At 43.2% G+C, this 18755-nt stretch overlaps 1 protein-coding gene across 2 annotated transcripts; it reads right to left on the bottom strand.

Annotated features, from left to right (window-relative positions):
* Positions 1 to 497: 497 nt before the first annotated feature.
* Positions 498 to 18092, bottom strand: hnf1ba (HNF1 homeobox Ba; the record flags this gene model as incomplete). 2 transcript variants are annotated; one of them, XM_080459350.1, is made up of 10 exons in its annotated part: positions 17538 to 18092; positions 15654 to 15853; positions 15137 to 15401; positions 14612 to 14835; positions 7558 to 7703; positions 6457 to 6583; positions 6164 to 6364; positions 4784 to 4890; positions 4328 to 4372; positions 498 to 518 (listed from the first exon to the last, which is right to left on the bottom strand). In XM_080459350.1, exons 1-10 carry the CDS (start codon positions 17915 to 17917, stop codon positions 498 to 500), a joined length of 1716 nt encoding a protein of 571 aa, XP_080315476.1. In that variant the 5' UTR covers positions 17918 to 18092. The 2 variants fall into 2 exon arrangements, with proteins under 2 accessions (XP_080315476.1, XP_080315477.1); XM_080459351.1 differs by having other exon boundaries at positions 6182 to 6364.
* Positions 18093 to 18755: the final 663 nt, after the last annotated feature.

Genomic DNA, 18755 nt, shown 5'->3' with positions numbered 1-18755 from the left:
AGATCTCTCTTAGTGAGTCTTTAGAATTTCCGCCCTAAATCACAGTGTTGGCAGAGCTTTTTCGTTCAGATCCGCAGAGTTTCTGGTGCTTGGGTTTGTTTGTTCCTTGGTGACGTCGCAGCGGAGGACGGCCAACACGTGATAAAAAAAAAAAGAATACTGTTTTTAAAGATTGTGTTAAAATCATACATCCTTATTGATCATTTGTGTTGTGCAGCAGACTGGGGGAGACGAAGGGGTTGACAGGAGGTTCCACTCTCCTCACTCTCAGGTGCAGCGAGGTTGTTTTTACCCCCCCACCCCCCCCACTCTGTCCCCTTCTCATTTCTCATTTCCACCTGCCTTCCCCACCGCCGTCACTCCTCTGTGTTTGTTGACTGACTCATCATCCAGAGCACGCTGTCGCGGGGTTATTAACAGTTGTCATGGTTACCGCGGCGAGAGGGTGGAAAAATGTACGGCGGTTGCCGGGCGCCGGGGAAGTCAGGTGGACGCTCTCACCAAGCCTGAAGAGGACACTGTGAAGGAGGGAGAGAAGAAATGTCAGGCAGAGTTACAGCCGTGTTACATAAAACCATTTAGACAACCATGTCGATATATCTGAGGAGCAGCAACACTCTGATCCATTTCTATACATTTCTAACTTTCTCACTTCTTCACTAATCACTACTAATCACTACTACTTCCTTTAGGGTTAATGGTAGGAGAAGCGTTTAAGATAAAATGATAAAAAAAAAATGGTGTAACGATCATAAATTTCCCAGAGAAAATACAAAATAAATGTACATTTTGAACATTAGATTTTTTAAGCAATTTAGCCCAAAGAATAAAAGTAAAGTGTTTCCAACATGTTAATAAATAAATAATGCAGTGTAACTTTGGCTTTAGTGAAATGCCGTTTTCTACTCTTTTCAGTCTCAGTGGGAACAAGTTGAGAACAAAACTCTGACCAATCATCAGCTGCTTGTTCAGTTACAGTTCTACAAGCATGAGGCGTGTTTATCCACTGTCCACCTCTGCTGCATGTTCTTTGATAAATACTGTGAAAACGGTGAAACATTGTCTTTGGATTATTTATCCTAAACCATCGGTCTGCAACCAAAAGAGCCGTTTTTCGGACTTTCCACCAAAGTAAATTTAAATTCAAAACATGTTTAACCTTTAAAATGAGGCTAATGAAGCTGATAAAGTTTCATATATATTTATGATGTTTGTACAATAACTGTCTTATGCATTTATGATGATTCAGGATGGTAAACATTTAGTCTGTGGCTGTTTTCGTACCCGAGTTTAGCTTTTTCATTCTACCTTTTCAGCATTTTTTATCTAGTTTTAACATTTTAGCAGTTGTAACCAATTTGGCTCCTTTCGGTGCAGTACTGCATTTCTTATTTATCATTTTAAGCCTTTCTTGTTTAAAAAATTCTAGTAATTTTATGTTTTTTAAAGCTGTTTTTGCATATGTATATATATATATTTTTTTTTTTTTTTTTTTTTGCCATTTGTTGTGCTCGTTTGCCTATTTTAGTTGTGCCATTTTTCAAAGCCATTTTCAGTTAAGAGATGAGTCTTTTTGAAAATCACTGGTGTGTAAATAAGATTTTTAAAAAAAAGGTCAAATGTTTATTTACACATAATTTTCTTGAGGCAGCCACTACAGAGGGGCTAAAGAGCCAAACGTGGCTCTAGAGCCGCAGGTTGTAGATTCCTGAGGTGAACTAATACGTGTGTTTTCACTGTGAATGATGAAATGACATTTACTAAGATTCTATTTGGCTCTTTCCGTATCCACTGATCACCATCACAGGTTGGCGCCACTTGCATCGTAGACTTAGAATGTTTTTTAAGGTCTTTCTGTCTCACTGGGATTTGAACCGTGGTCCCACACATTACAGGTCAGGACTCAACCCGACTGGTCAGGAGGAAATACCACGCATCACTCTGCAGCCTGGGATAATGTCAGTCTCGTTCTGGACCGGAGTTCAAAACTGAATTCAATGTGGTCAGTGTGAACTTAAGTTTGCAGTTTGCATGTTCTCCCTGAGCCTGCTTGGGTTTCCTCAGATACTCTCGATTTCTTTCCAGTGACCGCAGACATACAGGTTGATTATTGTCACTTACTTTAATGTCGGTGTGTGTGACTGTGTGTGTTTGTCCTGTAGTGGATTTAGTTTGTTTGCGCTGCTCTTTGAAACCCTGCTTTTGTAAATGAAACATAAATGATGTTTTCCTATTTTTTCAGTTTGTTTCATATTTGAAAATTGTGTCATATCAACTCTTTTTCTGGGCAAAAACAGATTTTAAAGTCTTTATAAAAATGATGAAAATTAAAGAGGTTTAATACAACAACAATTTATGAAAAACACAAAGGCGCTGGAAGTGTTAGTATTTCAACTTGTTGAATGAATGAAACTTTCAGGAACCGGCTCTGGGTTTGCTGCAGAGTGAAAATATGAAGCTGTCACTCTGGTCTGCAGCCAGTTGTTTTCCATTGAAACTACTTTTTTTGTTTCAATGGCTAAATATGAAAGTGTGATTCCTGCCCTCATGGAGTCACGCTGCTATTTTAATCAGTAAATAACTGGAACATTTCTTCCACCCACCTTCCTGCCACCTTCAGGCGCCACACCTGACCAAATACATTCCTCATCCCTCTTCTCCTTCCCATTGAGTCGCTCTCTTCGTTTAGGTTGTTTGTGGAATTTATTTTTCTCCTGCCTCTTTAGGGGCGGAGGCAGCCGACCCCGGCGCGACCCCCCGGCCGGCAAACAGCCTCACCTGATAAACTGACCTGCAGCCGAGACCTGAGTCGTTAGACGACGGCGAGGTAACGCAGGTATAATGGAAGGTTCTCAGTAAACATCCAGTGTTATAAAGCCTGAGAGCACAGGTCTTGTCTTGAGAAGAAAGCTGCTCCGTTTAAATAAAAGTCCTGATAAGAAAAAAAACCCCTCCGAGACCCGTCCAGCAAATAATAAAAGAGTTTGTGAACTGCTAACGAAGTAGGTTTACAAAATACTTGACTTAAAACAGGTAAAGGACTCAAACATTTCCATTAGTGCAGCCGTTTCACCTGCCACTGTTAAAACTGTGAATATACTTCTTCAATATGTTGCTTTAGAGCCACAAAACTGACTCAGCACAATCAAGGCTTGACTATCTGGGTAGTTTATTTAATTTCAGAAAAGAAAAATTGAGATTATTTACATTTGAAAAACAAAAAAAATCAAAAATGTCTCTTTTTTTTTTTTAGCTCTTTGTGATGTTTATGGGATTTCTCTTTCATAACTACAATATTTAGAGCTTTTATTTAGTTCTATGTCATCTTAATAAGCTGTAGTCAATGTAAATGATATCATGTTTGTTTGTTTGGTTAGTTGGAGGCCTTATTTTATATATTTGAATGTGAAGAAGTAACATTCAATTTGAAGGTTTTTCACAAACAGAGGAGGAGGGAGTGCAGTGAGATTCACATTAGGAAATCTAACTGTAGATTTTATCTTTTTAAATCCATAATCCATCAATAGCACACCATGATGGAGTTTCAGTAGTAATGAGAGTATTTTTACTTTGTGGTGTTACTATGTGAATATTTTCCAAAGTGTGGGCTTCTCTCTGTCGACCGGGTGACACCGGGGATGAACCCCGCAGAGCTTCCTGTCACTCCCTGCGCCGCTCAGACGACACCCAGCGATCTAAACATTCGGCCCGTCGGTCTGAAGGTAGCCGCTCGCAGTGTGGAGCGCTCTGCCGCAGCGTGGGAAATTGAGCGTGTGAAAGCACCGTGGACGACATTTCAGGCTAGAGCGATCACCGAGAGCAGGGAGAAGTCGGAAAGAGGAAGAGGCATAATTGCTTAAAAAAAAAGGGAAAAAAAACAAAACACTGCACCCCCCCTCCACCATGCAGCTCCTCTCATCTGCAGCCTCAGTGTAGCATGGAGCAGAGGAACGGGACTCGGGGCTCCACAGCTTTGATTAACAAGTCTCATTTCCTGATGGCAGAGGAAAACTCTCACCGCGGAGAGGAGGAAAGTGAAAAGAGCAAGCGCTAATCGGGAGGCGTTCAGGCTGAGGGAACTTGTGATTGATTGGACGACTGTTAAAGAGGAAATGGGACTTGTGAGGAGTGTCCCGTCCGTGCATCCCTCTCCTGTGTCGCTCTGGTCTCAAGTGAAAGCATCTAAACATCATCAGCAAGCCTAAAGCAGGAAGCAAAAGGCCCAGAATGCACTACGACTGTGGCTGCTTGAGGATCAGATTCGTGAGCGACTGCAGTGATTCCACCGATTGAAGCTGTGTGACTGAACTGATGAAAATGTATTTACCCAAGAGAGACCCCCAAGCTGCACCATCTTGTTTACGGGAGAATCCTAATGTGACAGGGATTGAACAAGTCAGCACACGATCGTTACACACACACACACACACACACACACACACACACCCACACACACACACACACACACACACACACACACACACACACACACACACACACACACACACACACACACACACACACACACACACACACACACAGCTGCCGGGTGTGTGCTTGGATTGTGCCACCACTTCCCATCGTGATGATTGTTTTGCACCGACGGGAAGTGAGTGAGATGTCGAATGAGGAAATTACTGAAAAACTGCAATGACATCACAAATGTTCTGACATTGATTCTTGTGTAAAATGTCCCCGAAATTGAGTGGGATTGAAGTTTTCCAAACACCAGACAGACAGAAGTCAGAGTGTCAGTGACCGAGGCCGGAGTGGCCGGACTCACCGTCTTGGAGCTGAGCGAGCCGATGCTGTTGCCGTCTGTGACCACCATGGCCGGGGGGAAACGCGAGGAGTGGGAGTACTGCGGGGGCTCTTGCTTGTGAGAATACACTGAAAAAAAGAAAACACAACTATGACTGACTTCAAGCTCTTCAAGAGGACGCTAAGAAATGTTCATTCTCAGCAAAACTGTCTTCTACAGACAAAGAACAGATGAGGTGGGGGTTTAAAAACAAATACTGGGGAGCTTTCACTTTCACTCGGCGCTGTTTGAAGAAACAGTTATCACCACTAAAAGGCAGAGCAGAGAAATATTGTTGACAGTCTAACTTTCCCTTGTATCGTCAGCCATGTTATGATAACTGCAGCCTTCTGACTTCTATTTATATAAGATTCAATTCAACTTTATCTATATAGCGTTGAACACAGCAAAGTCATTTCAGAGCACTTTCATGAAACAACCCTTTGATGTTCCTGTTTTCTTTCTTTTTTTCTTTGTTGTTGCATTTACTGTCGTTGCTTTTTGTATTTGGTTGACCGAATAAACTATGAACTAACTAATTAACTAATTAACTAACTAACTAACTAACTAACTAACTAACTAACTAACTAAGCTCACAAATGAAAGATCCTTTTTGTTTTTAACCATTTCAAAGCAAGAAAACACTAAAACAGCTTATTTAAAATGTATAAAAGAGGTGTTCAGAGCGGGAAGTGAGCCTCAAAGTAAACAAACTGTGACATTAAAAACTAAATATATCAGCTGCAGTGGAAAAAATTCTACAATCTGAACAATATATGTCAGTTTCACAACCCTTGAATCAGCAACAATGAAAATCCACTGTACAATTTAATTTCTAATCAAAATAAAAGATGTCACACGTATGCATAGGGTCTATTGAAGGCTGGGATGTGATCCAGGGCTGCAGCCTGATGTCTGAATGTTCATAATGGAGAAGCTCTTGAGGAAATAAGGAACAAGGTTTCACAAGAGCAGATCAATGGATTGATTAACTGAATGAGAACAAGGCGTGTTTCTTCAGTGGTGAACATGCATGTCTGTGTATTGACGTTTTGACTCTACTCCAAATTTGACCCCTGTTGTTTTCAATTTAGTTTCCTTATAAAAAAAATAAACACAAAACACTTGCATTTAAAACATTGTATGATGTAAAATTCACAAAATTATGTTATTCAGTTGCAGGCAAGAAATAATATAGATGTAAATAATATTGACTGCTACGCCAATGCAGTGAAAACTAATGAATTGCAAACCTGCATAGGCAATATTAAATGATGTGACCCCGAGTGAATGAAAGTAGACTGAGTGTTTGTGTGAGTGAGGCAGACGCCAATAAAAGCTGTACACAGGCTGAATGCACACGAAGGAAGTGGTACTGACTGTGTGAGTGTGTGACGGTGGCCATGAACGGCTGCTGGCTCATGTGACTGGGGGACTGCTGCATCAGGCTCTGCTGGTGAGGGCTATGGAGCTGCTGGGAGAACTGCACCGGCTGCAGCGCCGCCAGGCTGCCCGCCACGCTGTTGATCACCGGCACCGTCTGAGACTGTGACGTGTTCAAGCCTGGGGAGACGGGGACGGGACGAGACACCGGTTAGTCCCCGACGCAGTGGAGAAAATGGGAATGTTGGTGAACGGAGGGATGCTAGACTCACTCTGCGCGATGGCCATGACTCCAGACAGCGGCATGATGAGGTTCTGCGTCTGCTGGTGGCTGTGATGGGAACTGTGGATGTTTGTGAGCGTGCTGACCGGAGGAAGTCCTCCGCCTGAACCTGAAATCTGCAAGGAGAAAAATTTAATTATAGCAGAGTTCAATAGCTGTATTGCTTTAATCACACTCAATATCTGTGAGTGCTCCAGAAGATCCAGAGTAAATTCTCAGAAATTCCTCTACAAAGTGAAACAGATGTTGGCTGCTAAACAAACAGCAGTCATAAATGTTGACTCAGTTCAGATTCTCTTGTACAACAGCACTCTTGTGTAACTCCGCTCATACATGACAGGAAGATAAACGCTGACTTAAATGCAAAGAGAAATAATCTCACTGAAATGTCACTGTGTGAGAGTTTGTGTGCCACATTCAGACATGTGAGCGTCAACATTTGCTGTATTGTTTACTTGAAGCCTCCCCCTCAGCCGGGCCTGTGTTGATTTGACTACAGAGGTCAGTGAGGCAGAACTCATATCAGAGAATAAAACCTGACAGCTCTGCACTCTGCACCGCCTCGCCTCGCCTCGCCTCGCATCGGCCACGCCCACTTCACATGGCACAAGTGTGGTGACAAGGAAGTTCACGACGAAGCACGGGAGATTTTTTAAATGTGGTCCGTGGCAAAGGTTTTCCTGGTCACTGATCAAATATTAGACTAAGGCAGAGGGGAGAAGTAAAGGCAGGGTAAAAAAATAAAAAAAATCAGACATAATCAAACGTTGGCGTCATTTCTTTGGCAGGACAAGCGGCACTCCGCCTACAGCTTCAACTTCTGAGACGTTTAATCAATAAGAACTGAATGTTTCTTTGTCAGGTTTATTGGCTGAGTGGCACTGGGCTGGAGGCTCCCTGCGAGTCCCGCTGTGGCCTCCCTCCCTGCCAGCCCGGCTCCACCTTCCAAATAGAGCAGCACAATGTGCTAATTGTTGCCGGAGAGTCCATGAGAGAGGAGACCCAGGCACCCGCTTTGTGCGCTCATGCTAAAATGCAGGCCCGGCCTTATCTAATCTGAGGCCACAAGGGCCCAGGTGCGCTCACTCACCATCTTGTCAGGCGACAGCAGACTGTGGCCGTGGTCCAAACCGCCGGGAGACACCTGCTGCAGCACCGACTGGCTGGAGGCCATGGCGTTGCTGCCGTGGTGACTGATGGCGGAGGAGGAGGTGACCTCACCTTGGCTGTAACGCACTGAAAGTGAGAACCGGAGAGACAGAGCAGGTTAGATTAACTCGGTTTGGCTGGCAGCCATGGTGTGATACCACCGCCTCAGGAATATAGGGCAGCGAGATAGCTGGCGAGGGTGGGGGTGGGAGGGGCTCGCTCTGTGTGAAGCAGCACTGTTGCTGTCGCTCCAACCAACCACACTCACCTGCTCTTTGACTCAGACGGGAGAAAGAAAGAGCAAACAAACACACTGACCCGTCCACTGCCGCTATCTGCCGCCGCGGCTCAGCCAAGGCCGTTCACTGAGTACACGCACTCACCACAGCAGAGCTCCCATCAGACTCTGCCATCAGCACACAAACGCTACTGACGTCGCCTCTAATTACGTCGACGTGAAGCCTCACAGGAGGCAGAGGCAACACTCGGGCAACAAACGGAGAATGGAGAGCACAATTCCTTTCGCTCATGCATTTGTAAACCTCAAACACAGACAAACAAAAGACAACATAACTTGACAAAACTTGAAATAATAATCAGTTGTTGTTTTTTTACATAAAATATGGGAGAGGAAAGATCTAACTTTCTGTGCTACTTTATCCAAGCTGGTGTCACGGGAATAAAGATTCAATCTCTGTTGGTGTTGGGTGAATATCAATTTGATCACAGTGAGAAACACAATCACACGCTCACATGTACAGTATTTCACCAGAACACACCAGTAGAAAAACAAAACCTTCATTTTGAATTAGGAAAAAAACCCACACAGGCTCAGAAAAATGACTAAAGTATTTACTGAGAGCGCATCTCGGCTGCTCACTGGCAGGTTTTAGCGTTGGACGCCCCCCGATGCCTTTTGCTTATGGATCCACTCTGATGACCCATCAACAGGCTGATTCAAACCGGAAAACTTCAGGTTTCAAGCTTGCTCCATTAACCTCTAAGGCACCACTCATCTTTTTTCAAAACTCTGACAAGACAAGCACGCTGACTGAAATTATGTCTGAATAGTTCTGCGGGAGTAAACTCACCTCAGGACCTTTAACGATGGAACCATACATGACAGCTTTGGTGAGATGATTGTAGAAGAGCATAAGGTTTCTCCATATTTTCACACAGTGACGATGGAGCTGTGAAAATGTAGTTTTTACCATCACGTAATCCCATGTCTAGACTCCTTGTCCCTCATCGGAGACCCAGAGGAATTCTTCACCCCCCCCTCCGACTCCCAGCGACCGACAATCAAATGCCTGTTTGCTGATGCAGGCCCCCTCTGATACCAACAGAGTAAACATTACACAATTACAAGCAATGTCAAACACATTCTTATCCTGTGGTCTCGGCCTCACACGGACTCAGAAAGCCTCCCTCCCCTCAGTGACAGTGAAGAGACAGACTCTTGTTTGCCATCTGATCTCCCATCTTCAGCGAGCCCTCTGTCCCTGACCCGGCTGCGAGCGCTCTGACACCACGCTGCTTTGAGATAAAACAAAACAAAAAAAAAACAAGGAGTGGCACTGACACTGACAGTGACCACTGAGGAGGGCATTGAGTTCTTCACGTTTCTTCAACTTTGCAGTAAAGGTTTGGAGGAAATCATCTTTCTTTGAGTTGTCGGATTTGTACTTATTCAGCTCCGTCAGTGCATTCACAACAGTAATGCTATTTCATGAAGGGAGTTTCTTCATGATTCACAGTTTGACATAAATAAATGAAATATTAGGCTGAAAAAAACATTCCTAAATCCACTTTCAATTCATTTTTAGGGTGCTTGTAATTTGACCCCAGCTTCACCCTCTCCTGTCCACTCTGCATTGAGCTGATGATTTTTTTAAAAAGTCAGCAGAAGTTTCTGATTTTTCTTAAACATTGAACTAACCTCACCATGACACATTTTGCTCACATCTTATTAGATCACACAACATTTAAATTTGTCACAAACTTCAAAACATGATCGGTCCAATATTTGTTAATAGAGACAGTTAGATCTTAGATATCCTGTTCCTCTGCCTAAGAGCAACAAAATGAGACACGGGGCACTTATAAGTCTAAATAATTGATTCGTTTGTCTCTTTTAGTGTTTTTCATTTTAATTATCATAAACATATGAGATATAGGCTGTTATTATCACCACATTATTCTTTGTTCTCTAAATCATCTGTCAATATTTGACAGCAGTCAGAAAACAGAGACTGATTTCAATACAGCACATGTCCAACAATATAGAGCGAGCTATTTACTTTAAATATGAATAATTAAAAAAACAAGATATGCATCAGTCTCGTATTTTATCCTCTAAAGTACCTGTCCTCCATTTTGTACAGCCAACAGGCTTCATATTGTCTCCTGCACCATACTATCAACCCCACAACACCCCGCCATGGCTTGTAAACACCGCCGCAGAACAATAAAGCACTCCATTGGACTCATGACCCCCATTGCCACACAATGGAGGAGGACTCATAAAAAGTCAGTTATCTCGGAGCTGGGCAACCTCTTTAAGTGTCACGGGGAGAAAAGGATGCTATTCAGGCTGGTTTTGTGTCTTCGGTTTCAGCAGTAATTCTACCAGCGGGGAACCTCGAGCCGAGTCGGGCAGACTCCCACTTTCTGAAGTCAGAGACTCGTACGCGTTTGTCCGATCAACTTCATCCTCATGAGACTTTTAAGTCTTGCCTTGAAGAATTTGTAAAAATTGAATATCCAGAAAGCAGGAATGAGAAAGACCAGAGGCCTGTGCTTTAAGAGCAGGGGGTGGGCGAGAACTTCAGGGGGGGGAGTGGCAGCAAGGATCCTCAGCAGGTTTAAAGGGCTCTAGCTCCCTGTGTGACCCATGTAATATCAAAGCCTGCCTCCCCAACCCCAGGCAGTGCTCATTGTCGCCCCACTGCATATGACAGACCTCCTGGGTCTCTGCAGGACGTATCCAGTGTCCTCTTTGTGCCTCTCTGGGACCGAGAGAGAGAGAGAGAGAGAGAAAGAGAAAGAGAGAGAGGAGGAAAGTGCAGAGCTAGGCCATCCTGTGACGCTTTTGTAAAACCCGCCCGAGGTGACAGGAAGAAGTGCGGCCCACGGAGGAACTACAACGTCTGAGCCTGAAGTCCCGACTCTGCCGGTTCAGTAACGTGCAGAACGACGCGGCACCCACTCCGTTTTCAGCTGAGCTCATCTGAAACTCAACAATGCCCTCCGGGATCCTCTCCTACACTGGGATGCAGTGTAACCTCAAATACACTACAAGCAACACAGTGTTCTGCTTTCAAAATCATAGTCACATTAAAAAAAATACTTGAGTCCTACTCACAAACGCTAGGAAAAATACTTGCTTTGTCACTTGTGTGTCGTGTTGAGAAATGACTGATATGTACAAATGAAACACATATATAACGTTTACGTTATAGGATTGCTGCTGATGTGTGAGTGTGTACGCATACCTTGAGCCAAACGTATCTGAAATAACAATGACTGCAGGAATAAGTTTTAATATCCAGAAATTAGCTTGTATTTTTACTTTTTCAATTCCTTTGTCTTGATTTCAAACAATAGATACTGAAATGAGGACTGCATTTAAAAACAAACAAGTGGAATTTCATGGGTTTTTTTCTCCAAAGACTGATTTATGGAAGTAAAAGCCCTTCAGCTGTTTTCTGAAAGTTAAAAAAAAAGTTGTCAAAAAGTGACTAAATGAAACTACAGAGTTGCACAATGACATGAAATCAAAACTCTGAACTGAGACTTTATTCATGTTTGAAGACTCACTGTGTTTATACTGTGGAAACTACAATAGATCACTCTTTTCAGGGTGTATATTTAATATTTTATAGATTTTTTGATGTGAAGCAAAGGGAAAATAAACTAATAGAAAAGCTATTTTTAATAGATATTATCACAATATCTGAGGAGTTTGAAGGCTTGTTGTGACCATTAATCTTAAGCTTCTGGTCAAATAACAGAACTTATATTACAATAGACATTGGAAATAACAGAAAAGCAAATGTTATTTATTTAGGTGGGATATATATATATATATATATATATATATATATATATATAAATATATCTTTTATGTTATTGTAAGTCTTCTAAAACAGAATAACTCAAAAAGGTTTCATTAAACAACAGTGATATGATCATGATCTGCATTTTATGTAAGGTACTGAATTAACCTAAAACAGAGTCAAAGTGATGTGTTTTTAAACTTTACTTTATTTGTTCTAATGGGAATAGATAAATGCTTTCTTTTCATTCCAAATAAATCTATATGCGAAGAATATATCTTATTGTGTACAGATGTAAGATTGTCAAAATCTAAACATTCTAAGTATAAAGAAAAACATTTAAAATCACATGAAATGTGATGGAGGACTACTATAAACACTAAAAAGTTAAAATGAGAAGATTAATTGATAACAAGAAAAAACTTTTGTGTAGATTTGAAGTGCAATTTTACAAAATTTTACAGACCAAGATGGATTTGACGTTATTAGTGGATGAATCGTAGGAAAACACTGCGCAGGAAAACACAGGTGGTTGCTGACGAAATATGCAGTCAACCTTTGAGACCAGTTTCATTTCCTAAAGTAAAAAAAAAAGGTCACCACCAAAACTACACGTCACACTGTTTGACTGTCTATCCAGTTGTGACCGACTGATCAACGAACCAAAGCAGAATCAATAAAAACTCCCCGAGTCAGAGGAGTTTCTTTGAAATGACCCAGCAGTGACCTCCCTCGTAGGACTGAAGGTGTGGCGGCGGTTTAAGGAGGAGGAGGGGGAGGGGAGGGAGGAGGGGGCTACCAGCTTTCTCTATAGGTGAAGAAGAGGGTCATCAGTCCTGTCTGGCCAGAAAAGAGCCAATACCCCAGTGGACAGCTCCTGCTGCTCCAAGTCTGCGCCCAGCCTCAGCAACTATACTGATGCTCATAAAGGTGAGGGGGGGGGGGGCTTTAAAACCAGTCCTCCTTCAGGCCCAGCAGAGATAAATGAACCTAGGTTACAGTCACTGCAGTCTTCTAATACACCACAGACAATGGGACCTCCCGCTGGAGCAGAGTATAGAGAGTAGAAGTCCAGGGAGCCCCGTATCAAAGGCCTGGGAGATGTAGTAGCAAGGGATTTTAATTGTCCATTAAGCATGCATAATACAGGCCGTGCCCTAGCAACGCAATGAGACGCCCCGCTGCTATATTATTGTCAGGTCAGCGGCTGACACTGAAAAACAGCTGATGCTGTCAGCAGGATGCCAGCAGGACACTTGTAAGCAGCCAGATGAGTTTTTTTTTTTTCTTTTTTCTGCTTGTGCACCATCCTCAGACCCTTCCCCTCTGCCGCCACGATCCTCGCCTCCGACCCCGCGAGCTGCACGGCCCCAACCCGACGCGCGCTCAGGTGGTCCGAGCGGCAACAACAACAACAACAACAACAAAGAGAAAGCAAATAGACGATCCACAAGTGGTGCCAGTTCATCCGGAGCTGAGCTGAGAGAGCAAGCCAAGGCAAACAGCTTGTTCTCCCTTCAAAGCGAGCCTCGTGTTGGAACACGAGCGGACGACAATGGGCACGGAGCGAGACGCAAATCGGCTGTTTTATGGAGGGTGAGTGATGGCACGGGGGGGGGGGGGGGGGGGGGGGGGGGGGGGGGGGGGGTAATGCTCCATGAGGCCCATCAGCTCACTTTTTATGTTGTATACACCTGGTAGACTGAGTCAATACTAATTAGTCTGAATGCAAACATGAGGTCAGGGTGAAATGGTCAGAGCAGTAACGCACGGCTCTCCTTGTTTTGGCGACTCTCCGTCATTAGCAACCTGCATGGGAGGAGGAAATGTGGAGATGGCAGCACGTCGCAGTGACGCTGCTGTAACCCCCCCCCCACCTCCACCCCCCACCCCACCCCACTCCCTGACCCTGGCCTGACCCTGGCCTGTCATGGGATGGCTGCCCTTTGTGTCATGCCTCTCCATGCTGACTTTGGAGTGGAGATTGCAGGTACAATGTGGATTGTTCTCAGTGTGTTTTCAGAGATCAGAATAACAATGGCATTTGCTCAGCTCACTCACTCACGCTCATTGATCACTTGTGCTTGTCCTGATCGCATCAGATGTGCCTCCAGTCTTTTCCAAATGTCGTTTTGTACCAAAGAAAATCAAATCACACGCATATGTAAATTACTATTCACGATTTAGACATAGTCCTTTAAAAGTTTTGCTTTCATTCTTTTATGTGGTTTTAATGTGTTTCTATTATTCTGTTCCTTTCATATACAGTAATGTAGTTTTAAAATATTACCAAAATCGTGCAAAATCAATAGATTTTTGTAATATAATCTTTACATAAAAATGGACATAGTAAAATTAAAAGCTTCTGTCAATTAGAGGAAAAAGGAACAATATCAACTGTGTGAAAAGAGAATTCCAGGCAGTGTTGTTGTGCTGGATGATTTTACTGCTCGTCTTCCTGATGAAATGGTTCCTTCATATACGGACCGGCGCATCTTTAAAAAAATGTATACAGTGGGAAACGTTCATTACTCCCAAAACCCGAAAAGTTATTTAAACTGAATCAACATTTAAGAAATATTTTGAATGTTTCATTATTCATAATTTGAATTTATAACTAGATTAGAAAATATATCATTAAATATTTGAAGAGATGAGATCCATCTTTAACAATACGCCATAATCATCACAACTAAGAATATTAAATTGCTTTAAGCGTTTGAGTTTATTTCTAATGATGGTAAATATAAAATCTACTGGTAAACACGAGATGTGATGGTGAATGAGGCTGCAGCGCGAATCAGGTCAAGAAACCTTCAGTGCTTCCATAAGCGAGAAGAGGAAGAACCTTAAACCTCCAGAAAGAGGATGAAGCAGCAGACACGAGGCAGGAAGCAGGATGAAGAATGGAGTTCATGGCAAGAAAGTCAATCTTACTGGGAGGCGAAGCGCTGCTCTGGGGATGATGCGGCGAGCTGTGCGACATCAGCGGGTTCATCCCGTGGCCCGGCGCTGTGATGGCGTCCATGGCCAACTTCTGCCTGAAGGCCTCCTCTTTACGCCGGTTGGCAAACCAGTTGTAGACTCGCACCTCAGTGACCAGATTGGAGCCCAAACCCTGAGCCTTGGAGGGGGAGACGCCCCTCTGAAGACACTCGGCTCTGAGGGAAACAACACAAAACCCTGCAGGTTAATACTCACCTGGTGTTTTTTCTAATGATGGCCAATGTTTCTTCATTTGCCTCTCAGGTGTCAGGTGGCAGAGGAGCACGCCAAGACATGAGAAAGGTTATGTGAAGAGTTTTTTTGGGAACTGTCAAACTTATGGGAGAAGTTCTTTGCATCTCACCACACAGACAACAACACTGCCATCTTTGGCTTTCAGTCTGACTTATTTGATTTCAAATTTAAACGAGGATCCTGCAATCTGTGTGACATGATGAGAAAGTCCTGTTCCTCTACCTGTTGCACTCTTCCACCAGAGCTTCCCGCTCCTCCTTGCTGGGATTCTTCTGCCGTTCGTAGGCCTGGTACAGGATTTGCTGGGACGCCGGTCCCCATTTGAAACGGTTGCGTCTCATTTTTTTGTAGGTGGGTTCGCCGCCGATCTCGTCACCAGACTGACCCATCTGACCGGACGGGTTGTATTCTGGGAAGAAAAAAGCCGGATCCTGATTGGCTTTGTCCGCCATGCTGCCGCCAGGGCCGTGTGCCGCCTGGTTGAACTCTGTAAAGAAACAAGAGGAAGTGATTCACAAGAAAACCTTTCTCAATTTGAAAAACCTGGTTTAGCATGTGAATTCATTATAACAAACTGCAGCAGGCTACACTAGAGGCCTGTTGTGGCTGCATTTATATGTCATCCAGTACGATAAACAATAACTCAACAGGGTTGAAATAAACGTTCACACTGCTACCAGCTACCAGCTACATGCTACAGGTCGGGGCCGAGCTGTGAGAAACACAAATATTAACTTACGTCGCAGAATTTCCCGCTGTTTCCTGACATACCAGGTGTAGAGCGCCGCTCGCTTCTGCGTTTTCATGGGCGTGCCTTTGTTGAGGTGCTGGGAGAGGTGAGACTGGTTCAGGCCCGTGATGTCCACCACCTCCCTTTGGGGGATGTTGTGTTGCTGCATGTAACCTTTGATCATGCGGGCAGCACGCCATGGATCCTCTCTGGGAGTACAAAACACGGCTCATTTCAACACTGAACTACTTGCAGGAATGTAGCTGAAGAGAAAATCCCCGTCAGTTCAGAAAGTTACAGCTCAAGCAAAACCAGGTGATGTCAAAGTGTTCAAATACAGTGAAAACAGAAAAGAGGGGAAAAGCCGTAAAGACGTTGGAACAACAAAAACATCAAAAAAGATCCATAAATCCTGAATTACACATTTGCTTCTCAAGTTGTTCCCTCCATTTGTTCCCCTGTTTTACACGGCCTGGACTTTAAAGAGTTTAAAATGATAACAGGTCGCCTCACAGACAGCCCGTTTATCAATGCAGCCGATTCAATAGGCTGTAAATATTTTCAAAGGTTAGTTCAAGTGGATTCGGGCCAGTTGAACAACTTTGACAGAGTGTTGGTCACCTAAACTCTTTGTTTCAGCCTGGAATGAGCTGGGTCACAGAAATGTAAAACAAGTGAAAAAATAAATAATTCAAAATGTGAAAAATTCAAAATAGGCCAAAAAATAAATTACTTGCTGGCAAAACAGAGTATTTTGAAAATCGTAAAAAAATGTGGCATGAGTTTACATAAAGTTTTAAAACAGAAGTTTATTATAATGTATAAATATTTTTTAAATAATCGGATTAAATAATAACAGTTAAAGAAAAATTGTATTTGGGCTCTGAAATAAGTGCATAAAATAAACACCAAGAAAAAAACGTTTTCAAATGTAAGTATATCTAATGTTTGCTGGTTTTAATTTCAATTGACTGAGAGAAGGTTTGAGCAGCAATACACGATCAGAAATAGTTAAAACGAAGTCTTACCCCGCAATCAGGGAGCAGCAGACACACGCACATCAGCAATTATAGCAAATCTACACACGTCTGTTTGTTTTGGAGAATGTGGAGGCCTACATCTAAGTCTGCGGGTTAAGTGGGAGATGTTAGTTTATAACTTTTGACAATGAATAACCAGATCGCCATTCACTCTAATCACACGCCACTGTGTATCTTCCAGTTGATGATTTATAGAATAAAATTAATAATAACTTCAGTACACGTGGGTTAGTTTTGATATCCTCTGGGACGATAGAGGAGCCTAAAATATTACTGTAACGTTAGAGTTACGTCGAGGAATACTTTGAGAAGTTTAAATTCAGATGTTTAATTGTAATAATAATAATAATAATAATAATAATAGTAATAATAATAATAATAATAATAGTAATAATAATAATCATAATAAATACATTATCTAACTTCCCAGGCAGAAGTTTTCCGGTTTCTTTCTCCTCACGCAGCTCTGCGCGTCGCCGACTTTTTTTTTATCGTGGAGAGGTGGAGAGTAGAGTTAATAATAAATAGATCTAAGTTCAGCTGATATTTTGCAAAGGTAAAGAAATAATAATCCATGTAGATAATTAGTAACCAGAATGTGAAAACAGAGCTGTGGCGGGTTATTTTAAAACTGTAAACAAGAGAAAGACGCGTGTTTTACGCATTTACGGCGCAATTCTGGACTTTACCAAAACCCTCAAATTTGTCAAATCAAAAACCCCAGAAGCAAATTATAATAAAGAAAATATTAGGAGAAGGTAGAATGAAGGCATGGGGAAATGAATAATGTTTTTGTAACATTTCGTAGAAGTTTAAATAATTCTTTTTTTACAGTAAATGTGAGAAAACTCACGCCAACATGCGCTCCACCTCCGCCCTCTGCTCCGCGGCCTCCTCCGTGTTCAGCGACTGGAGCTCCTTCAGGATCGGCGGCGTGTCGTAGTCGTCCCCGTCCTCGGAGCCCTCGTCCCCGGACAGCTTGCCCTTGCCGTGGCCGTTGGTGAGCGTGAGGAAGACGGGCTTGGAGTCGGCGTCCGGCCCGCTCATCTTCCCGCAGTGCGCCGCGGCGGGCGACAGCGGCAGGCTCTCCAGCTTTACTCCGAAGCCCGTCGGGCCGGGGTCCATGTCGTCCAGGGCCTGGATCAGGACGTCTTTGGTGACTCCTGAGTCCAGCAGGGCGCTGAGGAGCTCCTGCTGCAGGGATGTCAGCTTGGATACCATTTTAGAGAACATTAAAAACACAACATAGAGGCCTGCTGGGTGCCCGCTGGAGCAGAGGGGGGACGAGGAGGAGGGGAAGAAAAAAAGGAGAAAAAGTGAGATGAAAAGTTCCTGGTTTGCTCCTCAGTGGTGCACAGCTGTGTGGAGAGCTGCTGACACCTGCTCCGAGAAGCTGCTTCACTTCCCTGTTGGAGGGGAGGATGGAGCTACTTTGCCATGATGCTTTCTGAGCGCAGGGGAATATAAAACATGGTAATGAGTGGGCCGGCTGATGGGGGCCTTATGTAAATCCAACAGGCCGAGGTAGACGTGTTTACACTGCTGCACTGCGGCTTTTATTGGCTCCTCTTATCTGCAGAACTTTGCTGGACTTTGGACCCTGTTGTATATGCCATAAAGACTTTTAAGAAAGGCGAGCAGCGCATATTCACACCGCAGGATCAGTGGTTTTATTCCATAAACGCTCCAGTACAAGGCCAGACCTGGGCCCCACAGAGGGGTTCTTAGGGAAAATAAAGATTTAAAGTTTATTTAAACTTTGGATGACTAATTTCCAGCTGTTGCTGGTGTTAAAGAGGTGATCATTCCCCTGTGTGCTTCCTTTAATGAAGATAATAGCAATGAAGTTGGAATTGTGATATTACTGCACAGCAACTTCAAAACTGTGTACATTTTCATATTTTACAGCGGGGAAAAAAATTGTATTTGAGTGACATAAATCATCTTTTATTACATCAACCTGATAAACCTTTTATCTAATGACAAAATAAGCATGTTGAGATCACAGTGTGATGGTAAAATCTGCATTAACATGCACTGAGAACATGAGGCTCAATTCCTCTAAGTTCTT

The sequence above is a fragment of the Lipophrys pholis genome (assembly GCF_963383615.2).
Source record: "Lipophrys pholis genome assembly, chromosome: 3".
NCBI lineage: Eukaryota > Metazoa > Chordata > Actinopteri > Blenniiformes > Blenniidae > Lipophrys > Lipophrys pholis.
The sequence above is the reverse complement of the archived record's forward strand: the minus strand, read 5'-3'. Positions and strand labels throughout refer to the sequence as shown.